Raw genomic sequence first — 24,774 nt, forward strand, 5'->3', positions numbered from 1 at the left:
ATGGCCCTTGTGGCTAAAGGGATCGGAGGTATGGAGAGAAAGCAGATATAGGGTTCTGAGTTAGATGATCAGCAATGATCGTACTGAATGGTGGTGCCGAATGACCTACTCCTGCACCTATTTTCTATGTTTCTATGTTTCTAAGAGGTATACATGTTCTATTTTTCATTCACTTCATCATCAGTGGGCAAGGCTTCAGACCCCTCTGCCACAATCTCTGGAGTTTCCATCTTAAACCTCTATCCTCTTTCACCTTTCACATCATCCTTTTAGCCCACCTCTTTCACCATCTTTGTTCATTGACTCTAATATCTTGTGCGGCTTATTGTCAAATATTGTTTGATGACTCCTCTTGAAACTAAAAGTAAGATGGTGTTACTGGAAGAATTATTCTGATTAACAGTGGCAAGAAAATGTATTGAAATTGAACAATTTTACAAGCTATAAGACATGTGGAACTACATGTTTGTACATAAGTTAATACAGTAATTGCCAATTGCAGAAATTGGGAAGTTACATTACTCAGGAGTTAAATGACAAAGCAGATAGTGAGCAAGAAAATAGAAGATATAATGAGCATTTAAGAAAACACCAGACTGTACTTTAAAACTAGTGTGCCATTGTGAGGTTTAATCTGCAAGTCCCTAAATAATTCTAGAGACAACGTTATCTGAGTTGTTACCCAATCTAACTCTAATTTTCTTTTATTTTTATATAGAGAAACACAATCTCGCTGCATCAACAATATGGAGACAAATGGAGTCTTATTTCAGGAACTTGTTAACTGTTAAGCAAAATGTCTCAAAATCTATTGGTCCAAGAATGAAACTGCCAGACAATACTCTAGTTAACAAATCAGAAAGACTTCAAATGTTCTTTCCTAGAGAAATAAAATATGAAACTTAATATGCTTTAAAATAGAGGCATATTATATATACAATGGAGAAGAAACATGCTGAACTTGGTCAGTAACTTTGCAGATGAAAGTTTGTTAGAACTGGTTTATGCATAACATATATAAATATAAACCAAGTATGTGTCATCAGCAAGATTAGTTAATAATGTAGTGGATGTACCATTAGAACAGATAACAAAATAAACGTGCATACAGTTGTATTCTCACTCCCACCATTGTACAAGATGTAAAATTAAAACTTCTGTGAATTATCTTTAAGCTTCATTTAATTTTGTTTCCATTTTCCACTGATGCTCCTCACAATCAGAAAATTTGTGCACTCCATTTGAATTTCTGAGAATATTAGATTAGATTAGATTATTAGATTATGAGGACACGTAGTCCTCTTTTATTGTCATTTAGTAATGCATGCATTAAGAAATGATATAATATTCCTCCAGTGTGATATCACAAAACACAGGACAGACCAAGACTGAAAAAATGAACAAAACCACATAATTATAATATATAGTTACAACAGTGCAACAATACCATAACTTGATGAAGAACAGGCCATGGCACAGTAAAAGAGTTCAAAGGCTCTAGAATGTCCCACATCTCACGCAGACGGGAGAAGGAAGAAAACTCTTCCTGCCATGCCTGACCACAGTCCAACTCTGAGTCGTCCGAAAACTTTGAGCCTCCAATCAGCCCTCCGACACCGAGTACTGAGTGCCATCTCTACCGAACGATTCGACCTCAGTCTCGGTCGCCAGCAGCAGGCAAAGCCGGGGATTTTAGGGCCTTCCCTCCGAAAGATTCTCGATCGCCCAGTAACAGCGGCAGCGAACCGGTGTTTCAGAAATTTCTCCAGATGTTCCTCTGTGCTTTCACGTCTGTCTCCATCAAATCAGAATTGTCCACGGCCCCTATTTACCGGATACGATATCATTTTCACCAGAGAGCGGCGTGCTGCTATCTTCTCCTCCCGCCTGCTTGATTCTTGATTGAATTTGAGGCTACCAATATGATATATTTGGAGAAATTCGTTAACATAATCCTTTGAAAATTATAAACTGAATATATGTACTGTATGTGTCATGGCGTTCGGATATGGCCCTAGTGCAGAGAGAGAGACACATTGAAACGGGTCGATAGTTCACAGACTTTAATGCGAACAGGATTTTAAGAGAAAGGAAAACAATAAATGCTAGGCCAACAGGACCATTAACTAAAACTCTCAAATGGAAAACCAGATGGAAACACCGTAGCTGAAAGGAATACCTAAATATAAAACGAATACTGCTCGTCTCCAGCGTCAGTCAAATTGACAGTCTGTTTTCTCAGACAAGGCCAAAAGTAAGCAGGGAGCGTAACGTTGCTGTGCTTTGTTCAAGTCTTGACAACACTACAACCAAAAGAAGGGAGTTAAATACCACCATGACGAGCACAATTGCTGAACCTGTTGCACGTAGACTCTGCAGCAGAGGCTATGGTTGTGACAGGGCCCCCCTCCCTAGGCGCAGTTCCTGAGGCACCACAGACTTGTGCCCGCTAGAAGTCCTCGATGAGAGACTTGTCCAAGAAGGGATCCAAGAACATTCCTCATGACCATACCCTTCCCAATCCACGAGGTACTGGACCTTGCCCCCTCCTGGCAAGAGGCCTGTTGGCACCGCACGGTATAGACAAGGGAACCATCCACCAAGCCGGGAGGAGGGGGAGACGGGGTGACCGGGGCCAGGGGTGAGGTAGTAACCAGCTTGAGCTGGGAAATGTAGACCACTGAGTGGACCTTCATTGATGCTGGCAGGCGCAGTGTATACCTTCTTGATAGCCTTTTCCACTACAATTGCACTTGTGAAAGAAATGGCAGATGAACTTGATAAGTATTTTGTTTCAGTCTTTACCGTGGAAGATACCAGCTGTATGCCAGAGGTCCATGAGTGTCAGGGAGCAGGAGTGAGTGCTATTGCTATTACAAAGGAAAAAGTGCAAGTTAAGCTGAAATGTCTTAAGGTGGATGTCACCTGGACCAGATGGACTACATCCTAGAGTCCTGAAGGAGGTTGCTGAAGAGATAATGGATTCATTGGCCATGATTTTTCAAGAATCACTTGATTCGGGCGTGGCCTCCAAGGATAGAAGATTGCAAATGTCACTCCACTCTTTAGGAAGGGAGGAAGGCAAAGGAAAAGAAATTATAGGCCAGTTAGCCCAACCTCAGTGGTTGGAAAAGTGTTGGAGTCCATTATTAAAGATGAGGTTTTGGGGTACTTGGAAACTAATGATAAAATAAGTCAGTATGGTTTCTGTAAAGGGAAATCTTGCCAAACAAATCTGCTAGAGTTCTTTGAAGTAATAAGTAGGGTGGACGAAGGAGAGGCAGTGGATGTCATTTACTTAGATTTTCAGAAGGCATTTGATAAGGTGCCTTACATGAGGCTGTTTAACAAAATAAAATCTGGCATTGATAGAGGAATGGCTGACAGACAAGAAGCAGTGAGTGGGGAAAAAAGGGGGCCTTTTCTGGTTGGCTGCTAGTAACTAGTGGTTTTCTTCAGAGGTCAGTATTGGGATCGTTACTTTTCACATTGTTTGTCAATGACTTAGATAGTGAAATTGTCCGCCTTGTGGCAAAGTTTGCAGATGATATGAAGATAGGTGGAGGGGCAGGTAGTGCTGAGGAAGCAATGTGATTGCAGGAGGACTTAGACAAATTTGAAGAATGGCCAAATAAGTGGCAGATGGAATACAGAGTTGGGAAATGCATGATAATGCATTTTGGTAAAATAAACAATAGTGTGAACTATTATCTAAATGGGGAGAAATTCAACCATCAGAGGTACAAAGGGACCTGGGAGTCCTTGTGCAAGACTCCCAGAAGGTTAATTCACAGTCTGTGGTAAAGAAGGCAAATGCAATGTTGGCATTTATTTCAAGGAGAATAGAATATGAAAGCAAGGAGAAAATGCTGAAGCTTTATAAAACACTAGTCAGGTCACACTTAGAGTACTGTCAACAGTTTTGGGCCCCTTATCTCAGAAAGGATGTATTGTCATTGTAGAGATTCCAGAGGAGGTTTACAAGGATGATTCGAGAACGAAGGGGTTAACATATGAGGAGCGTTTGGCAGTTCTGGGCCTTTAATCACTGGAATTCAGAAGAACACGTGGGATCTCATTGAAACCTACTGAATGTTGAAAGGACTAGATAAGCAGGATGTGGAGAGGACGTTCCCTCTGGTGGGAGTGTCCAGAACTAGAGGGCACAGTCTCAAAATTGATAGATGACTTTTAAAACAGAAGTAAGCAGGAATTTTTTTATCCAAAGAATGGTGAATCTGTGAAATGCTCTGCCAAAGAGTGCAGTGGAGGCCAGGTCCGTGGGTACATTCAAAGTGAAAGTTGATAGATTCCTGATTGGTCGGGGCATTAAGGGATATGGAGAGAGGGCAGATGTATGGAGTTGAATGGGATCTTGGATCAGCCAAAGTGAAATGGCCTAATTCTGCTCCTATGTCTTATGGACTTACGGAATGGTCCCACATGGCGCGGGGCCAATTTGTGGCTCTTGACTTTCAGGGGAAGATCCCTTGACGCCAACCAGACCTCCTGTCCTGGCTTGAAAGGCGGCACCTGTCAGAGGAACTGATCAGTCTGCCAGGCATTTTGTTTCTGAGTGAGAACCAGAGAAGTCCTGACTCGTCTTCAGGTGCCCTTGTAGCACTGGATCAGCTGTTCAGCAGCAAGAACTCCTACATAAATCCTCTGGTCAGGGAAGAGCAGTAGCCGGAATCCCTTCTGGCATTCAAAGGGAGACATACTCTTGGAGGACGACTAGAGGTTATTGTGGGTGATCTCTGCACAAACCAGTTGGGCGCTCCAGGACATGGGGTTGGAAGAGGCATAGCAGTGCAGAGTTGTCTCCAACTCCTGATTCACTCTCTCAGTCTGGCCATTGGATTGGGGATGGAAACCAGACGAGAGGCTGGCCGTGGCTCCTACAAGAGAGCAGAAAGCCTTCCCAAAGCAAGAAGTGAATTGTGGTCCATGATCAGACACTATGTCTTGAGGGAAGCCCCTACACATGTTAAACCATGAGTGTGGCAGTCTCACGAGCCAATGGGAGATTAAAGAGGGCAATGAAGTGGGCAGTTGGAGAATTGATCGGCAACGACCAAAATGGCGGTGTTTCCATTAGGCGGGGGCGGCCCAGTGAGGAAATTCACCAAGAGGTGGGACCAGGGGCAGTGGGTCACAGGCATCAGACATAGCAGTCCCACAGGTCCCTGGCATGATGTCTTACTCTGCGCAAAGGCAGATACAAAGTTATGGACACACCTAGACATAGACGGCCACCAAAATTGTCTCTTCATAAACCCCTGGATCCATTGAATTCCTGGATGGCCAGCCAGATGGGAGGAGTGACCTCATTTCAACACTTTGGAGTGCAGCGTAACAGACACAAACAGCCGGTTGGGAGGTGCCCCACTTGAGCCTGCGTCCGACTATTGGGCTGCCCTCACCTCTGCCTCTATTCCCCAGATTACCAGAGCACCAATACACGAGCGAGAAAGAATGGGATCTAGATTGGCATTGTCCTCAGCTCCGTCAAACTCCAAGGAGAGAGTGTCAGCCTTTGTATTCTTGCTGCCTGGACAATAGGCGAGGATGAAGTTGAACCGGGTGAAGAAGAGAACCCGCCGGACTTGACATGAGTTGAGTCTCTTTGCATCCTGAATGTAGGAGAGGATATTGTGATCTGTACAAACCAAAGAAAAGGATGCTCTCCCCCCTCCAGCCAGTGTTACCATTACTCCAGGGCCTCTGACAGCCAGATGTTGCTAGATCCCATCATCATAATTACTCTTGGCCAGAGACAAGCAATGGGAAAGAAAGGCACAAAAGTGCAGCTGGCTTTCCATAGAAGAGTGCCGAGGCAAGACTGCTCCAATGCTGACATCAGATGCATCCACCTTGACAATGAAAGGCTATGATGATGTTGCAGCACTGGGGCAGTGGTGAAACATTGCTTTAACTCTGAAAATGCTTGATCAGTACTGTTTGTCCAAAGGAATCCTGCTGAGGTCTTCCTGGTGAGTGCATTTATGGGAGCCGCAATAGAGCTGAAATTCTGGATGAAGCTACGATAAATATTCGCAAACCCCATGAAGCACCGTACCTGTTTGAGTGTAAATGGTAAACGACGCCTGATCTTTATGGAGCTCACACTTCTCGGGCTTGGCGTAAAAGTTATTTTTGAGGAACTGTCTGAGAACCCTCTGGACATTCTCAATGTGTTCCTGATGAGAGTGGAAATAGATAAAAATGTAGGCTAAATACACAAAACAATTTGGTTCAACGTGTCCCTGAGCACGTCATTAACTAAGGCCTAGAAAACAGTTGGCCAGACCACAAGGTACTCATAGTGGCCACTAGAGGCGTTGAAAGCATTCTTTCACTCATGACCTTCTCTCATATGAACCATCGTGCAGATCAATTTTGGAAAATATGGTTGTTCCTTGGAGATGTTCGAATGCAGTCAGTCACAAGCAGGGGAAGAGGGTAGCGGTTCTTCACAGTGATATTGTTTAGGGGCTGATAATAAAGCAGGGACGGAGCTTCCCATCTTTCTTGCTGACAAAAAAGAATTGTGCTCCTGCTGGCAGGATTGACACGTGGATCAACACCAAGGCCAATGCCTCCTTTGTGTATTCTTCCATTACTGTCATTTCAGGATGAGGGAGGGAGAAGAGTTGGCCCCAGGGAGGACAAGTGTCAGGTAGGACGTCTATGGCACGGTCGTATGGCCAGTGTGGAGACAGGGAAGTGACCTCCTTCTTTACTAAAGACCTCAAGAAGATTCCATATTCTGCAAGAACCCCAGACAGGTCCACATCTTAGCTGACAAAGAAGGGGATTCATGGAACAGAGTTTGAACTGGACCTAGAAGGTAGACAGGTATGCCAGTCCCTACTCTTGGAGTACTCTCAGGCCAGTCAATCCATGGTTTATGTCGGGGTAACTGGGGAGAACAAGCACCGGTGGTAGTTCAAGTGAGTCAACCACATAGAAGCCGGATTCTTCACTATGGTTGCCTTCGAGCACAAGTTGAAGGAGTTGGACGGAAAGGTGGATCTGATGGTGCCCAGAGGCTGACCATCCAGGGCCTTGAGATTGCTTTTTTCTCTTAATTCTTGAGTTGGAACTCACCATCTTGGAGCTAGAGAGATGTCCATGAGATGCCCAGCTGCACCGGAGTCGATAATTGCCTTAAGTTCATGGGTCCAGGACCCCCACGACAAGGAAGCTGGGTGCGTAACTCAACTTGGGGAAGCTGATTGCAGAGAGAACCGACCTGTCAGGACTCCCCTTCCTGCTGACAGGTATCCCCTTTTACAAGACACTTGGGATATGCCAGCCAGAAATGTCCTGGATCAGGTATCCTGTTTTACCAGACACTTGGGACATGCCAGCCAGAAATGTCCTGGATCACCACAATAGAGGTGATCCTGTGCTGATCTCGTTCCTCATGTGATAGGTCCATGCATCCCACTTGCAGAGGCTCCTCCATGTACTGGGTGCTGGGTGATGAGGGAGAAGGTGAGGAAAGATGGTGATAGGAAGATTGAGGCATTCTCTCCCTGTACCACTCAGTTACCTGGTTGTAAACTCGAAGAGCCAGGCTATCCTGCTCGTCACAGACAGAGATATGGTGCCGCATCTCTGCATTCAGTCCACGCTGGAAGGCAGTGATGAGAGATCGCAAACACGAGGAAATCTGCAGATGCTGGAATTTCAAGCAACACACATAAACGTTGCTGGTGAACGCAGCAGGCCAGGCAGCATCTCTAGGAAGAGGTACAGTCAACGTTTCAGGCCGAGACCCTTCGTCAGGATTAACTGAAAGAAGAGCTAGTAAGAGATTTGAAAGGGGGAGGGGGAGATCCAAAATGGTAGGAGAAGACAGGAGGGGGAGGGATGGAGCCAAGAGCTGGACAGGTGATTGGCAAAAGGGATATGAGAGGATTATGGGACAGGAGGCCCAGGGAGAAAGAAAAGGGCGAGGGGGGAAATACTCAGATGATGGACAAGGGGTGTAGTGAGAGGGACAGAGGAAGAAAAAGGAGAGAGAGAAAAAAAATGTGTGTATATAAATAAATAACGGATGGGGTACGAGGGGGAGATGGGGCATTAGCGCAAGTTAGAGAAGTCGATGTTCATGCCATCAGGTTGGAGGCTACCCAGACGGAATATAAGGTGTTGTTCCAATGTCATCAGATTGGAGTGGGAGCTCCCAGTGGCCACACATTTTAATTCCACATCCCATTCCCATTCTGATATGTCTATCCATGGCCTCCTCTACTGTAAAGATGAAGCCACATTCAAGTTGGAGGAACAACACCTTACATTCCGTCTGGGTAGCCTCCAACCTGATGGCATGAACATTGACTTCTCAAACTTCCGCTAATAACCCACCTCCCCCTCGACCCCATCCATTATTTATTTATTTATATACATACATTCTTTTTCTCTCTCTCCTTTTTCTCCCTCTGTCCTTCTCACTATACCCCTTGCCCATCCTCTGGGCTTTCCCCCCCCCTTTCTTTCTCCCTGGGCCTCCTGTCCCATGATCCTCTCATATCCCCTTTGCCAATCACCTGTCCAGCTCTTGGCTCCATCCCTCCCCCTCCTGTCTTCTCCTATCATTTCGGATCTCCCCCTCCCCCTCCCACTTTCAAATCTCTTACTAGCTCTTCTTTCAGTTAGTCCTGACGAAGGGTCTTGGCCTGAAACGTCGACTGTACCTCTTCCTAGAGATGCTGCCTGGCCTGCTGCGTTCACCAGCAACTTTTATGAGTCATGAGAGATCTCTCATTCCATACCATCTCAACTGACAGCGTGTGGAATTTGACTGCATCGTCCCTCACTGTCCCTCTGCCTTGGCGCAGGTCCCCATACTGGAAGGTCAAAAACCCTCCTTAACTCTGCAACGAAATATCGAAACAACTGGGCTGGGGGTATCCTTGCTCCCATAGAGTGTTGAATGGGCTGATTGGAGGTCCATCCATCAGATTTACCATGTACGCCAGTTTTTGCATATCATCACCACAACAGCCAGGCTGGGTAATTTATTACCCGATGTTAGCTCACACTGGGTAATAAAATTTCCGCAGCCATCGATGTCACTAGAGTATCTGCCCGGTGGTGGAATGCTCGGTTCTTGTACAGGCATGGGAGTCAGTTCTGGTCCAGGCTCGAGAATGGGAGCATTAGTGGCAGAGGTTGTCGGGGCAGCAGAAAAGGAGGACCTGCGAGATGATGGGAGTGGGACTGGTGCAACCAGAGGCTGCTGAGTCGCACTGGTGAGAATGCTAATGGCTGTCAGCTGGCTGTCCACGGTAAGTTCATGGACAGTGGCCATGAGAGCAGAAATCACAGACACCTGATTCTGATTGTCTGCGATGAGCTGCTGAACGGCTGCTGTGAGAGATGATCCCTGTTCCGCTAGATGAGACTGGGCTTGTCAGCATGAGATTACCTGCTTCATTGCTTCAGTAGCTTCACCCAGAACAGATTCAAGTGCCTGTAGCTTTTCCCCCACCTGACCAATGAACCTCAGGGTCAAGTCAGCTGTTGTTTTACTGCTGGGTCCATCTTTGTGTGGTTGAGACTTGATGTTACAGCATTCAGATATGGCCCAAGTGCGGAGAGAGAGACACACTGAAGCAGGTCGATAGTTCACTGACTTTAATGCAAACAGGATTTTAAAGGAAAGGAAAACAACAAACTCTAGGCCAAACAGGGCCGTTAACTAAAATTCTAAATGGAAGACTAAATACCAACACTGCGGCTGAAAGGAATATCTAAATATAAAACGAATACTGCTCGTCTCCAGCGTCAGTCAAATCGATAGTCCGCTTTCTCAGGCAAGGCCGAATGTAAGCAGGCAGCGTAATGTTGCTGCGCTTTGCTCAAGTCTCGACAACACTACAATGAAAAGAAGGGGGTTAAATACCGCCATGATGAAGCAGTAATTAGCTGGAATGTGCACATTCAGGAGTGCAGTTGCTGAACCTGCAGCACATCCCAGCTGTGGGGGCGGGTAGACCCCACGGCAGTGCCTGTGGTTATGACAACATGTTTTACCAAATATCGCAATTCTTGAATAAAGCATGGCAGAGTTCATCATTTTAGATAAATTCTAAATATAAAATTCAGCTAAAATTAACAAACAACCCACTTACTAGAACAAACCCACATGTTTTGACATTAAGTGGAACCGTAGGCAGTTTGATCAGCCGCTATCTCACAAAGTGGTGGATCAGTATGGAGTGCACTGTTAGGGGGAACCTACTTTTTGTGTTCTAATCTTCAACTTTTTGACATTTTGTAAATCTGTGCTTTTGAATTTTAAATCAGCTCTAGATAAAGACAATTGCATCACTTTAAGATGCTAAGATATTTACGAACTTCAACTCATTCACTGTTAGACTCTTAACTAGAACCAGAATGAGGGAGCATATCACTCCTAGACTACCTACTCTGCACTGGCTTCCTGTACTTTTTAGAACTGATTTTAAAGTTTTCTTCCTTGCTTTTAAAACTCTCAGTGGTCTGGGACTGGAGTATAATCATAGAATTGTTTTCATTTGATAGTCCTGCTTGAGGTCTCAAGACTTCTTTCTCCAGTCTCTTAAATTTGAACAATCTCCCTCAAAAGGTCATTGGCAGGTCTGCTTTTTTGAACTGTGCTCCTAAACTGTGGAATTCAATCTCCGCAACTATAAGGGATGCAGACTCAGTTGACACTTTTAAACGCCAGCTCAAAATCTGTTTATTTAACCTTGCTTTTAACTAACATCTTTTTATCATTTATTTACATGTTCATTTTTATTTTTATTTTCAATTTTATTTTCATGTTTGTACTGCTATCAGAAATGCAATTGTCATACCACGGATGATCTGTGAACGAGCCATCCAGGTACAAAAAGACATCTACCTATGTTTCATTGACTGTACAAAAGCTTTTGACACTGTTAGACAGCAAGATCTTCGGGAAATGCTTCAAGATCTTGACATAGGTGGGAAAGATATACATTCCTTAAGAAACCTATACTGGGACCAGACAGCATCCATCAGGATAGAAGGAGAAGTGAGTGAGTATGTGAATATCATGAGAAGAGTCAGGCAAGGTTGTGTCTTTGCACCAGACTTATTCAACCAGTATAGTGAAAATATCTTGAGGAGTATCAAAGACATCAGAGGATTCACAATTGGAGGCCATAATATAAATAACATCAGATATGCTGATAACATCGTACTAATAGCTGACTCAGAAACAAAACTTCAAGAACTACTCACTGTAGTGGCAGCAGAAAGTAATCGTAGAGGCCTCTCAATCAACACCAAGAAGACAGAAAGCATGGTCATCTCCAGAAAGACAAGCATCCCACAATGTGTGATCAAGATCGGAAATACAAACATCAAACAAGTCAACAAATTCAGATATCTTGGCAGCCTAACAACAAGTAATGGCAGGTGCGACACAGATATCAAATACAGAATAGCAATGGCGAAAGAAGCTTTCCAAAAAATGAAGACCATATTAACAGACAGAAAGATGAGCACGTACACTAAAAACAGAATACTGCAGTGCTACATTTATTCTATCCTGACTTATGGAAATGAATGCTGGACCATTTCTCCAGCAACAGAAAAGAGACTAGAAGCAGCTGAATTATGGTTGTATAGGAGAATGTTAAAAATATCATGGACCACACACACATCACATGAAGAAGTTCTCAGAAGAGCCCGAGCAGTTCGATCACTCATACCAACAATAAGAGAAAGACAACTCAGATTCCTTGGACACATCGTGCGGAAAGATGAACTAGAAAAACTCATACTCTCTGGAAAGATTGAGGGGAGTAAACCTAGAGGAAGACCTCGGCTTATGTACATCAAAAGCATAGCCAGGTGGCTACACATCGAGGAAATGGAAGTCATCCAAAAAACGAAGGATAGATCTATATGGAAAACCATGGTCACCAAAGTCTGCATCGGATATGGTACCTAGTCAGACAGTACTTTTATCCCATTGTAAAGCACTTTGAACTACATCTGTATGAAAAATGCTCTATAAAGTTATCATTATTGTGTTGCAGAGAAAAGACATTTGGAGAAATTAAAAATTCCCAGATTTCCTGCCTTTAGCAAGAGGACGAGAATGCAGCTGGGAAGAATGGAAAATCAAATGATGTTGTTTCACTCAATTTTTTTGTGATGTTATACAGCAGCTAGAAAATTTAGTTCTAAGCATCGACTTCCCACTCCCAGACTCCCACCCTTTCACGTTGCACTGCCTTACCCAATGCAGATGACATTTAGATATAAAAACCAAAATAACGAACATTTGAAAAACAGGCCAGTCTTGATCAGGGAACGATCTGGATGATCTGAAAGTGAGGCTAATATTAGAATAGGAGAGATTCCATTAATAGTGATAACAGTTTTCATTGGTTGTAGCAGAGAGAATATCAATATTAAATGTATTCAATTTAAAACAGAGCAGAGGTTTTGTTTTTAAAACATTTTAGGGAGGCAGTTGAATGTACTAAGGGGAGGGAGGTGATGGGGGGTTGAGGAGAAGAGAAGGGTAAGAGGGGAGCCAGAATGGGGAATGGAAAAAGAGGTGGAGGGTGGAGAAATTACCTGGTTAGAGACTTCCAATATTCATGCCATCAGGTTGGAGGCTACCCAGGTGTCACGTCTTCACCTTCAGAATGGCCTCATCACAGCAATAGAAGGGACCATGGACTGATATGTTGGAATGGGAAATAGAAGTAAAATAGGTGGCCATCTGAGGCCCCTCTGTTTCCTTTTCTCCCACGTCCACTCTCCTCTATCAGATTCCTTCTTCTTCAGCCCTTAACCCCTTCCACCTATCACTACCCTGCGAAGAAGATGCCAAACAGGGTGGGGCAAGCACACAGCCCTGCTTTACACCGCTGCAGATGTTGAAGGCCTCCGAAGAAGAGCCGTCGAACTGAACGACACCCTTCATGTCTGTGTTTAATGACTGAACTATCCTGAGGAGCCTCGGGGAACAACCAATCCTGGCGATCGCTCTCACTGGAAGCTGGAACTACGCAGAGGTCTAAAAAGAGGAGAAGAGAAGCTGAGGCTTGCTGCTGAAGAAAAGCACACTCGTCGGGAAAACAGCACCAAGATATCACCATAGGACGGCACCTTCAAATGCAGTCGATGCAGCCGAGACTGTCACTCCCGTGTGGGCCTCTACAGCCACAACAGACGCTGCTCCAACACAGACTGAAGCAAGACCTTCCAGGCGCAGATCCATGGCCTCGCAAGACTAACGGATGCCACCACCACACTTTCTGGAGTTATAAAATATAACAATGGTGACAAGAAACTTTTAAAACAAACCCAAGAAAACCTATTGAAGCACAGCACGTTCTTCTTTGGAAGGAAGGGAGGTGCCAAGTTTAAAAAAAAAGCAGAAACGGCTGGCTGCATTGGACGGGTATGCACGTTGGATTGCACGACAGGTAACTGGATGATGTGTACTGAGTGAATTGAGAAATAAGCTGAAGCAAGTGAAAAGCAATGAAAAATCAGTACCAGTGTTGCTGGTGCAATGGGCAGGAAAGTGTAGAGTTTGTCGAGAAGTTTAACTGCTCCAACAAAACCAGCCATGCAGATATCATGAATGTAATGCAGGAATATTTTGAACTGAAACCATTGTTGCTTGCAGATGCTTTAGCTTTCATAAGCAGAATCAAAAAGAAGTGGAGTCCATTTCAGCATACGTGGGTGAATTGAAGCAATTTCCTGAGCAATGATGAGCTTAATGATGCACTGAGAGATTGTTGAGTTTGTGGAATTTTACAACATGTCCTAATTGAAGCACAACTCATATTTAAAAGAACAGTTGAAATAGCTGTATCAATGGAATCAGCAGCCAAAGACGCCAGTGAGTTGCAGTCAGGAATGAAAGTGAGTATGAAAGAAATTGTTATGTTTAAACAGAAACCTGCCTGGCTTGGGCGGAGCGAGGGAACAATAATGGCACCTAACGGCGACTCCTTTGTTTGCATCTTCAGAAACAGCTCTACTTCTACCTTAAATATCTTTTTTTCCCCCTTTCAGGGTTCTTTTGAAGACCCTGACCTGGAGTTAAACGCAGGCTTCAGTTCTTTGCGGGAATGGGATCCGTTCTCAGGGTTCCACGACTGGCCGTTATTCGACATGCCAAGCGTTTGGCCTGAGAGTCTCGATCGTGTTTGGTAGCCTAAGATCTCGGGGCTCTGGAGACGGGTGGGTCACGGCAGGAGACTCGTGTGTCATCGGGGAGGCTGGAAAATCTTCCGCTGTGGGCCTGAAGACCCGAGGTCTTTGTGATCTTCGGACACAGAGCTCGGAAAAAGCGACGATACGGACTTTTAACATCATAAATCAGTGACAGCATGAATGCAAAGATGGGCTCTGTTTCTATGAGGACACGATTACAAGTTTGAATTTGAGGATGACTAATCATGGAAATGTAGATGGATTATCCCCTCTAACCTTGGAAAAGGAAATACCTGAAAAATTTACCAAAAAACAGACACTCCTCTTGATGTATTCTCCCTAACACAAACCAAAAGTTTCCATTTTACAGCATAGATGATCCAAAGGGAAACCAGAAAAGACCCCACATTTTCTCAGGTTTACATCGCAACCCAAAATGGCTGGAACATGCAGCAGAAATTCCAGTTCCCCCATTTTTATCAGCACTGGGAAGTTTTTTTCTTTGACAGAGGTTGCCTTTTGTGGGGATTGAGAGTTGTTGTACCATCCAAGCTAAGAGCTATAATGTTGGAGGAGTTACCTGTTGGTCATCTAGGCATGGACAAAATGAAAGCATTGTCTCAAAGCTTTGTCTGGTGACCTGGGATAGATCAGCAGATCAAGCAGCTTGTCATGCATTGATCGGGATGGCAACACATCCAGAAGATGCCAAGAGCAGCACCTCTCCATCCCTGGGAATGGCCTGCATTGCCCTGGCAGAGGATTCATGAGGATTTTGCTGGATCGTTCATAGGCACAAATTTCTTGGTAGTGAATGCAGGTACAGAGTGGCCTGAAGTGCTCCCATTACAGCCTCTCCACAAGGACTGCTGTTCCAGAACCCTCAGGACTGGTGTTCCAGAACTATTTCTTCCTTGCATATTGCAATGCCGCCCACTCCACAACCCACAACGCAGCAGCCATGCAGTTCCTGGGTCATCCCCTGCGCTTATGCTTGGGTCTCCTCAAGGCCAATGTCAGGAGTATGCAGGACCAGCAGCTGAGACAAATTGAGAGCTCCTCAAACGAGAAGGTTCAACGTTTCACTCTTGGACAAGCAGTCCTGGTGAGGAACTACAGAGGTGATCAAAAGTAGGTACATGTAAAGATTAAGGGCAGAACTGGACCACAGTGGAGATTGCATCTGAATATAAATGCTGTGCAAAAGTCTTAGGTACCCTATGTTTTATATAAGTTTAGTTTCAGATTTTTTTTGTCTTCTGCATTAGTATGTCAGTAGAAAAGAGCAAATTTTAGATCTCTAAACATTCTTTATCCAAAAAAAAATTGCTGCAGAAAAATTTTTGTATTTCATTAAAGGAAGTAATGTCAGGAGACCACTTTTTCAATAAAAACTTGAATTGCATTGTAGGTATATAGCCCAGTGCATGATTAAACAAACATTGCAAACAGGTGCTAATGATCAATGACATAAGTAGTAGAATGAATTAAACTGGGTGAAGGACAACCAAAGTAGAAGGTGAGGGTGTGGCAGATGTGACAGTTTAATCTTCAAATCATCAATTCTAACTCCATGGCAAGAGTGAGCATAGCAACGACACACAAGGTCTTGCTCCTGCATCTACAAAATCCCTTTCAAGCAGAAATTTCACAGCAGACAGGAAGTTCAAGGTGTGGTGTCCAAGCTCTTCTGAAGACGCACAAGAAATGGCCAAGGCTGAGGATGTGGTGGTTGTCATGGAAACTGAGTGCAGCAGATGAGAGACACAAAAAACTGACATCCCTTCTAAATCAGAAGAGGTCTAGCATTGCTATTAGCTCTGAGCTCACAGAAACCACTGGAACCCAAGTACACCCCTCTACAGTTTGGAGAAGTCTTGTCAGAAGTGGTCTTTATAGAAGAGTTGCTGCCAAAAATCCATTCCCCCAAAGTAGAAGCGAAGTCAAGAGACTCAGCTATGCAAAAAAAAACACAAGGATTGGGGGCCTGAACAATGGTAGCAAGTACTCTGGACTGAAGAGTCAACATTTGAAATTGTTGGCCAAACTGGAGCTGGTTTGTGCTAGGGAGCCCTACGTGGATAAGTATCCACAGCCAACAGTGAAGCAAGGCAGAGATTCTCTGCAAGTTTTAGGCTGCACTTCAGCAAATGGAGTTGGTGATCTGGATGAATTAATGGAATCTTCAGTGCTGAGAAGTACAAACAGATTCTCATCCATCAGGGAGGCTTCTGATTGGTCCTAACTTCATTCTGCAGCAGGACAATGACCCAAGCACACAGCCACGGTCGGAAAGAACTATCTTCAGCAAAAAGAAGAACAAGGAGTTCTGCAGCAGATGGTACAGCCTCCACAGAGCCCTGATCCCAACATCATCGAGGCCGTCTGAGATTACCTGGAAAGACAGGAGCAAGCAAGACAGCTAAAGTCTGCAGAAGAACTGTGGCAAATTCTCCAGGATGCTTGGAACAACCTACCAGCTGCTTTTCTTATAAAACTGCGCGACTGTGTATCTGTCTATAAAACAGCTCTTTACAGCATTTTTGATATTTAGAAATATTTCATTTCATTACTTTTGAAAGCATCTTCGCTTTACAGAATGTTTTACATGTGCCTGACTTTTATATATAAATGACTACAGAGAAATACATTACAAATTTGAGTTGAGATGCATTCTATACTAAAATGGAGTTTATAGCTAAGCAGGGAGAGAGCTAGCCAATAATATTAAAGGGCATACCAAAAGTTTCTTCAGATACATAAAGTGTAAAAGAGAGGCGAGAGTGGATATTGGACCACAGGAAAATGATGCTCAAGTGGTAGTAATGAGGGACAAGGAAATGGATGCACTGAGTAAGTATTTTGCATCAGTCTTTACTGTGGAAGATACTAGCAGTACAGTGGAAGTTCAAGAGTGTCAGGGGTCAGAAGTTTGTGAAGATGCCATTACTAGGGAAAAGGTTCTTGGTGAAACTGAAAGGTCTGAAGGTAGGTAAGTCACCTGGACCAGATGGTGTATACCCCATGTTTCTGAAAGAGGTGGCTGAAGAGATTGAGAAAGATTGGTAATGATCTTTCAAGAATCACTAGATTCTGTAGTAGTTCCAGAAGACTGGAAAATGTCAATCTGCTCTTCAAGAAAGGAGAGAGACAGAAGAAAGGAAATTATAGGCCAGTTAGTCTGACCTCAGTGGCTGGGAAGGTGCTAAGGATGTGGTTTTGGGTACTTGGAGGCACAAGATAAAATAGGCCATAGTCAGCATGGTTCCTCAAGGGAAAATCTTGCCTGACAAATCTGTTGGAATTCTTTGAAGAAATAACAAGCAAGATAGACAAAGGAGAATTGGTGGATGTTGTGTCCTTAGATTTTTAGAACGCCTTTGACAAGGTGCCACACATGAGGCTGCTTAACAAGTTAAGAGCCTGTTGTAAAACAGGAAAATACTAGCATGGCTGATCGGCAGGAGGCAAATAGTGGGAATAAAAGGAGCCTGTTCTGGTTGACTGTGGGTGACCAGTGGTGTTTGACAGGGGCCTGTGTTGGGAACGCTTCTTTTTAAGTCATATGTCACTATATGGATTTGTTGCAATGTTTGCAGATGATACGAAGATACGTGGTGGGGCAGTTAGATTTGAGGAAGTAGAAAAGCTGCAGAAGGACTTAGACAGATTAGGAGAATGGACAAAGAAATGGCAGATGGAATACAGGGTCAGGAAGTGTATAGTCTTCTGCTTCCATAGAAGAAGTAAAAGGGTAAACTACTTTCTAAATGGAAAGAAAATAAAAAAATCTGGGAGCAAATGGACTTCAAAGCACATTTATAATCAAAGAATGTATAAATTACATGCCTTGAAATTTGTCTAGTAACAGGCAGCCACAAAGCAAGAGACCCAAATAACTCAATAAAAAAAGACCAAAAACCACACATCACGCAAACAATCTGAAGCAAGCCAACAGCATCCCGGATGAGATGGAGTCCCAGATCTGCTCCCAGAGTGGCCAGAGTCAGCCCAAAACCTCCGTCCCCAGGTCATCACAGCAGTGGGGCAGAATAACGTAGCAGCTGGATCAGTCCACAGCTTCGGTGCTGCAGTGAAAGGAATAAACATTTGTAGGACAGCGAGCAAAATCAGCCTGACCCTTACTGCCATACCCGACACTTGGGCTTCAAGTCTATCTGGACCAATGTTTAAATTGTCCAAGTACTGCGTAATGCCGTATTCTAGAACCTGGATCCTGGCACTACGACATGCCTGGGCAGCCCAGCCCAGAGCTGTTCTTGATCTCACCAATTTGGCTTGGCGTTTTGAGCAACCCAATCTTGCGTCCAGGTTAGGATGGGCATTGGAACTTTTCCACATTGACTCCTCTCCAAATCGCTCACTCCATCTCTGACAGCATTATGAACTCCATCTGCTACCCCTGCCTTGGATTGCCCTAGCACGTCTCATTCCCCCAAACCAGCCTCGCCCCCGCCAGCCTCCTCATTGTCTGTAGCAATAGTACACCACAATCTTCTTCTGAAATTATGTTATAAATTACGTTTTTAGTCAAATCTCTTGCCTTATGACTTACCAGTAAGTTGTCACACATCTTCGGTAGCGCCATCCTAAACTCCGGGATTCCTAAAGGTTAGTTTCCAGGTTGAATCTGTGGTGAGGAAGGCAAATGCCATGTTAGCATTCATTTCAAGAGGACCAGAATAAAAAAGCAAGGATATAATTTTGAGGCTCTATAAAGCACTGGTGAGGCCTCACTTGGACTTTTGTGAGCAGTTTTGGGCTCGATATCTATAAAAGGATTTGCTGGCATTGGAGAAGGAAAAGAGGAGATTTCTCAGAATGGTCCCAGGAATCAAATGCCGTAGTTAATTAATGAAGAGTGTTTGATGGCTCTGTGCCTGTACTTGCTGGAATCTAGAAGAATGAGAGAGGATCTCGTTGAAAACTACTGAATATTGAAAGGCCTACGCAGTGTGACAAAGAAATGATAGTGGGAGAGTCTAGAACCAGAGTGCACAGCCTCAGAATAGAATAACGTTCCTTTAGAACAGAAATGAGGAGAAATTTCTTTAGCCAAAGGATGATGATTCTATGGAATGCATCGACACAGATGGCTGTGAAGGCCAAGTCATTGGGACAAGGTGCCACACATGAGGCTGCTTAACAAGTAAAGAGCCCATGGCATTACAGGAAAGGTACCAGCATAATCAGCACGAGGCAAATAGTGGGAATAAAGGGAGCCTTTTCTGGTTGGCTGCCAGTGGCTAGAGGTGTTTCACAGGGATCGGTGTTGGAACCACACCTTTATACATTATATGTGAATGATTTGGATGATGGAATTATTGCCAAGTTTGCAGGCAATATGAAGATAGGTGGATGGGCAAGTAGTTTTGAGAAAGTAGAGAGGCTACAGAATGGCTGAGACAGATTAGGAGAATGGACAAAGAAGTGGGAGATGGAATATAGTATTGGGAAGTGTATGGTCGTGCATTTTGGTAGAAGGAACAAAAGCATAGACTATTTTCTAAACAGGCAGAAAATTCAAAAATCTGAGATGCAAAGAGATTTGGGAGTCCTTGTGCAGGATTCTCTAAAGTTTAACTTGCAGGCTGAGTTCGTGGTGAGGAAGGCAAATGCAATATTAGTGTTCATTTTGAAAGGACTAGCATATAAAAGCAAGGATGTAATGCTGAGGCTTTATGAGGCACTGATGAGGCCTCACCTTGAGTATTGTGAGCAGATGTGTTGACATTGGAGAGGGTTCAGAGGAGGTTCACGAGAACAATTCCGGGAATGAAAGGGCTATCGTATGAGGGGCATTTTGTGGCTCTGAACCTGTGCTCGCTGGAAATTAGAAGAATGAGGGGGGATCTCATCAAAACCTGTTGAATGTTGAAAGGCTTTGACAGAGTGGAGATGGAGAAGATGTTTCCTATAGTTGGGGAGTCTGAGACCAAACTGCACAGCCTCAGAATAAGGGGAGGCCCTTTTAGAATGGAAATGAGGGTGGTGAATCTGTGGAATTCTTTGTCACAGGTGGCTGCGGAGGCCAAGTCATTGGATGTATTTAAGGTGGAGTTTGATACGTTCTTGATTAGTCAGGGCATGAAGGGATACAGGGAGAAGGCAGGAGATTGGGGCTGGTAGATAAAATCGATCAGCCACATTGAAATGGTGGAGCAGACTCAATGGGCCAAATGGCCTAATTCTGCTCCCGTCTCTCATGGTCTTATTTAGTTCTGAATGCTATTTGCTTTCTTTTATTGTTTGCATGATTTATTTTTATTTCTACACATTGGGTGTTTGACAGTCTTCTTTTTTAAATGGGTTCTATTGGGCTCCTTTGTTTTTTGCCTGCCTGCAAGGTTGTATATAGTATACACACTTCGATAATAAATGTTTTTCGAAATTGTGAACTGTGAACTTTATTTAAAACAGAGGTTGATGGGTTCTTGATTAGCAGGAGAGTTAAAGGTTATGGGGAGAAGGCACCAGTATGGGTTTGAGAGGGAAAATAAATCAGCCATGATGGAACAGAAAAGCAGATTCAATGTGTTGAACGGCCTAATCTTGCTCCTGTCTTATGGTCTTATTCCTAAAAATGCCAGGAGGTGGCGCTTGCATAACAATTTTTATGGTGAAGGTATCAACGCAGAGGGATCTTCCAAGGTGACTTCAATACCAGGATAAGAAGGTATGTAACTGACTGGCAAGGTATAATTCGTGAAGAAAGAGAATAGAAAACAATGGGGATCTTCTGGAAAATGCTCAGATTGCAGTTTCATTGTAGCAAATGCATCGTTTCATCACAGAGAAGACTGCAAGATGCACTGGCATCCGAGAACCAGATTGCAAAGCTGTGCAAATCACTCATACCATGACACATATTAGTGACTGACCTTTACTTAATGATAATACTGTCTTATCACCATCAGCTTTAAAAGAGACATTGGGTCAGAGATAAAGACACTGTATGACCACAAAGCGTCAATACAGTTTCAGATAGACATCTTGCTTTAAATGTACAGTACTGTGGAAAAAGTCTTGCATGTATACAGTATATATCTAGGGTGTCAAATACTTCTGCACAGTACTGTATATTGGTTAAAATTGGAAGGTGGTTGGGAAACAGAAATAAGAGTAGTTAGCTTTGTATTAGCTCAGTAGTATTAATTGTTATTTGATATCTGAAAAGACATAATATACAGTACTGTGCAGAAGTTTTAGGCACCCTAGCTATATGTATATATGACTTTTGCACAGTACTGTATATTATCATTCATATGATATTTCTGCTTCATTGAAACCTAAAATTCAGCCTCTATTTTTACATCTAAATTTGGTGATATTTCCCTATATGTAAACAATGGGTATAATTATCCATCTATAGCAAATAAATAAGGACTGCACAAATAATTTATTTTCTTTGCATACACCTGAGGAAATTTCACAAAGCTGTGTGGGATCAAATATTCCTGCACTCAAAAACCCTGCTGTTCTGACAAACAAATAGTCTCTGACTTCCCAGTGACAGCACCACCTTGTTCACCAGTAGGGGTCTGCTCATGGTTTAGATGCGTTAATGTTCTATTTTCCTTTTTCAAGTTTTGAAGGATGAAAGCCCAAGTTACGGATAAAGTTTCCCCCCTCCTACTTAAGTAAATTCATTGTGGTGATTTGTAATTGGCTCATTGGAAAGTCAATATCTAAGGCATAGGAGAAACAGCAGTTTCAAAATAAAACATTGCTTCTATTCATGAAATTAAGCATCACCCAAACCATTAAGAACCTGTTACGTACCTCATGGATATCTTGTGACTGTCTTGTGAGGGTGATGTAATGGTCTTGCGGAGGTCACATGATGTAATTTTCCCGCCGATGTGAGGTCACATGATGACCTGTTCTCACCAGGTATATGAATGTAGGCCCTTGGTGATGCAGTTAGTTTTCAGTTAGATTGTCAGTCAGATACTCTGCTAGGCTGCATATTAATCTCATGACACAGTATAGTTTTAAAATGGAGTTTTACTTTCTATTGTAAGGTACAGAAGTGTTGGGCTGGCAGTTTCACCAATAGCTGCCAGATTTGTCGATGTACCTTTTCAGTAATATTGGAGAGTGAAGACGGGAACCTGAAGGAGTCACTCGGCGGTTTTGGAAAGATTGACCATTATTGAATTCGTTCAAGTAAGAGTGATCTGCATGAGATAACCTCTGCTAAAAGCAGCAGAAAGGTTGTGCAATATCTACTCTATTCTACAGAGGAAAAAGGTCAGTGCCTTTAAACCGCTTTATTTCTGTCGTTGTGAATCCTGCAGACAAGACAGATTCCAGCTGGGATCGGCCGTGACGTCGAGTCTTTGAGGAATTCTTTACTTCAGGAAAGTCTCTCCTAATTGACTGTATAAATCTCTTGGACTTTCAAATTTACCATTCAAAGAACTGTGTTTGAATTTACCACTTTAAGACTGTTTTCGCATTTACCGCTTTAAGAACTAGTACTGAGTTTGGCGGTTTGTTAAATGGCCGCATAGCAGTTTACTTCCGGTTAAGGTTTTTCATTTGTTTATCATTTTACTAATTTTGAGCTGAGTTTAATAAATGTTTATTTGTTTATAGAACCTGACTCAATTCTATATTCATTGTTGCCGGTCACGTGACAAACCTATTAACCTCTGCTTTAAATATATCCAATTACTTGGTCTCCACAGCCATCTGTGGTAATGAATTCCACAGATTCACCACCCTCTGGCTAAAGAAATTCCTCCTCAACCTGAACAGACGGAGAATGAACCACTCTGACCTTTGGACCAAATCTTCTACCCTTCCTTTATTTTGGGTGAGAAATGTCATTGGGAAAACATTGACAAGCTGAGGATATTGGTTTAGTATTCTCCTGTAGCTTTGTACCATCCTGTTTCAGAATCTTCCTCCAGTTCCATAATCCTTCCCCAGAATATAGGCATCCGTTAGTCTCGTGAGACTATGGATTTGCACCTTGGAAGGTTTCCAGGGTGCAGGTCTCGGCAAAGTTGTATGGAAGACTGGTGGTTGTCCATGCAGCAACTCTCCCCTCTCCATGCCACCGATGTTGTCCAAGGGAAGGGCACTTGGGCCAATATAGCTTGGCACTGGTGTCGTCGCAGAGCAATGTGTGGTTAAGTGCCTTGCTCAAGGACACAACATGCTGCCTCAGCTGTGGCTCGAACTAGTGACCTTCAGATCACTAGACTGATGCCTTAACCACTTGGCCACGTGCCAATATTCCTCAGAATATTGTTCATTTTATTTCAGTTTTTTGCAAATCTTCTCCCCTTCTCATCACCAATGGCTGCTGTGTCTCCCCCTTATTCCTTTGCCCATTTTACTAGCAGTAAGCAATCTGCTGGAAGAACTCCATGGGCCGAGCAGCAATGGTGGGAGGAAAACTGTTGATGTTTCAGGTCAAAACCCTGTGTCAGGACTGAGTGTGGGGAGCTGTGATTTCCAGCATAGAAACCTACCGAATGTTGAAAGAACTAGATAAGGTAGATGTGGAGAGGATGTTTTCTCTGGTGGGGTTATCCTGAACTGGAGCGTACAGCCTCAAAATCGAGGGGCAACGTTTTAAAACAGAAGTAAGGAGGAACGATTTAGCCAAAGAGTGGTGAATCTGTGGAATGCTCTGCCACAGACTGTGGCAGAGGCCAAGTCCACGGGTATATTCAAAGCAGAAGTTGGTAGATTCCTGATTAGTTGGGCTATCAAGAAATATGGTGAGAGGGCAGGTGTATGGGGTTGAGTGGGATCCGATATCAGCCATGATGAAATGGCAGAGCAGACTCAATGGGCTGAATGGCCTAATTCTGCTCCTATGCCTTATGCTCTTATGGTCATAGAGAGAAAGTGGCAAGAAAAGACTGAGGCGTGAAAGATGACATGGGTGGAGTTTGAAGACTGTGGCAGGTGAATGATCAATGGAGAGAGGGAGGGAGAGCAAGAGGGAAAGAAACAACAGTTGGAACAAGGTGGTGGGTGGTGAGGATAGTATAAAGATGGGAGAAAGCTCGCCATCCCCTTCTCGCAATTCCTCCGTCTCCGCCGCATCTGCTCTCAGGATGAGGCTTTTCATTCTAGGATGAGGGAGATGTCTTCATTTTTTAAAGAAAGGGGCTTCCCTTCCTCCACTATCAACTCTGCTCTTAAACGCATCTCCCCCATTTCACGTACATCTGCTCTCACTCCATCCTCCCACCACCCCACTAGGAATAGGGTTCCCCTGGTCCTCACCTACCACCCCACCAGCCTCCGGGTCCAACATATTATTCTCCGTAACTTCCGCCACCTCCAACGGGATCCCACCACTAAGCACATCTTTCCCTCCCCCCCTCTCTCTGCATTCCGCAGGGATCGCTCCCTACACAACTCCCTTGTCCATTCGTCCCCCCCATCCCTCCCCACTGATCTCCCTCCTGGCACTTATCCATGTAAGCGGAACAAGTGCTACACATCCCCTTACACTTCCTCCCTTAACACCATTCAGGGCCCCAAACAGTCCTTCCAGGTGAGGCATCACTTCAC

General features: G+C 43.9%; 1 protein-coding gene across 1 annotated transcript in view; it reads left to right on the plus strand.

Annotated features, from left to right (window-relative positions):
• Nucleotides 1-1,161, plus strand: part of pla1a (phospholipase A1 member A) — a 42,279-nt gene extending 41,118 nt beyond the window's left edge. The window contains exon 11 of the mRNA XM_063050628.1: nucleotides 719-1,161. Coding sequence (XP_062906698.1) covers nucleotides 719-791 — 73 coding nt within the window. The 3' untranslated portion in view covers nucleotides 792-1,161. The remainder of the gene's footprint in view (nucleotides 1-718) is intronic.
• Nucleotides 1,162-24,774: the final 23,613 nt, after the last annotated feature.

This window comes from Mobula hypostoma, chromosome 6, assembly GCF_963921235.1.
Source record: "Mobula hypostoma chromosome 6, sMobHyp1.1, whole genome shotgun sequence".
NCBI classification, from domain to species: Eukaryota; Metazoa; Chordata; class Chondrichthyes; order Myliobatiformes; family Myliobatidae; genus Mobula; species Mobula hypostoma.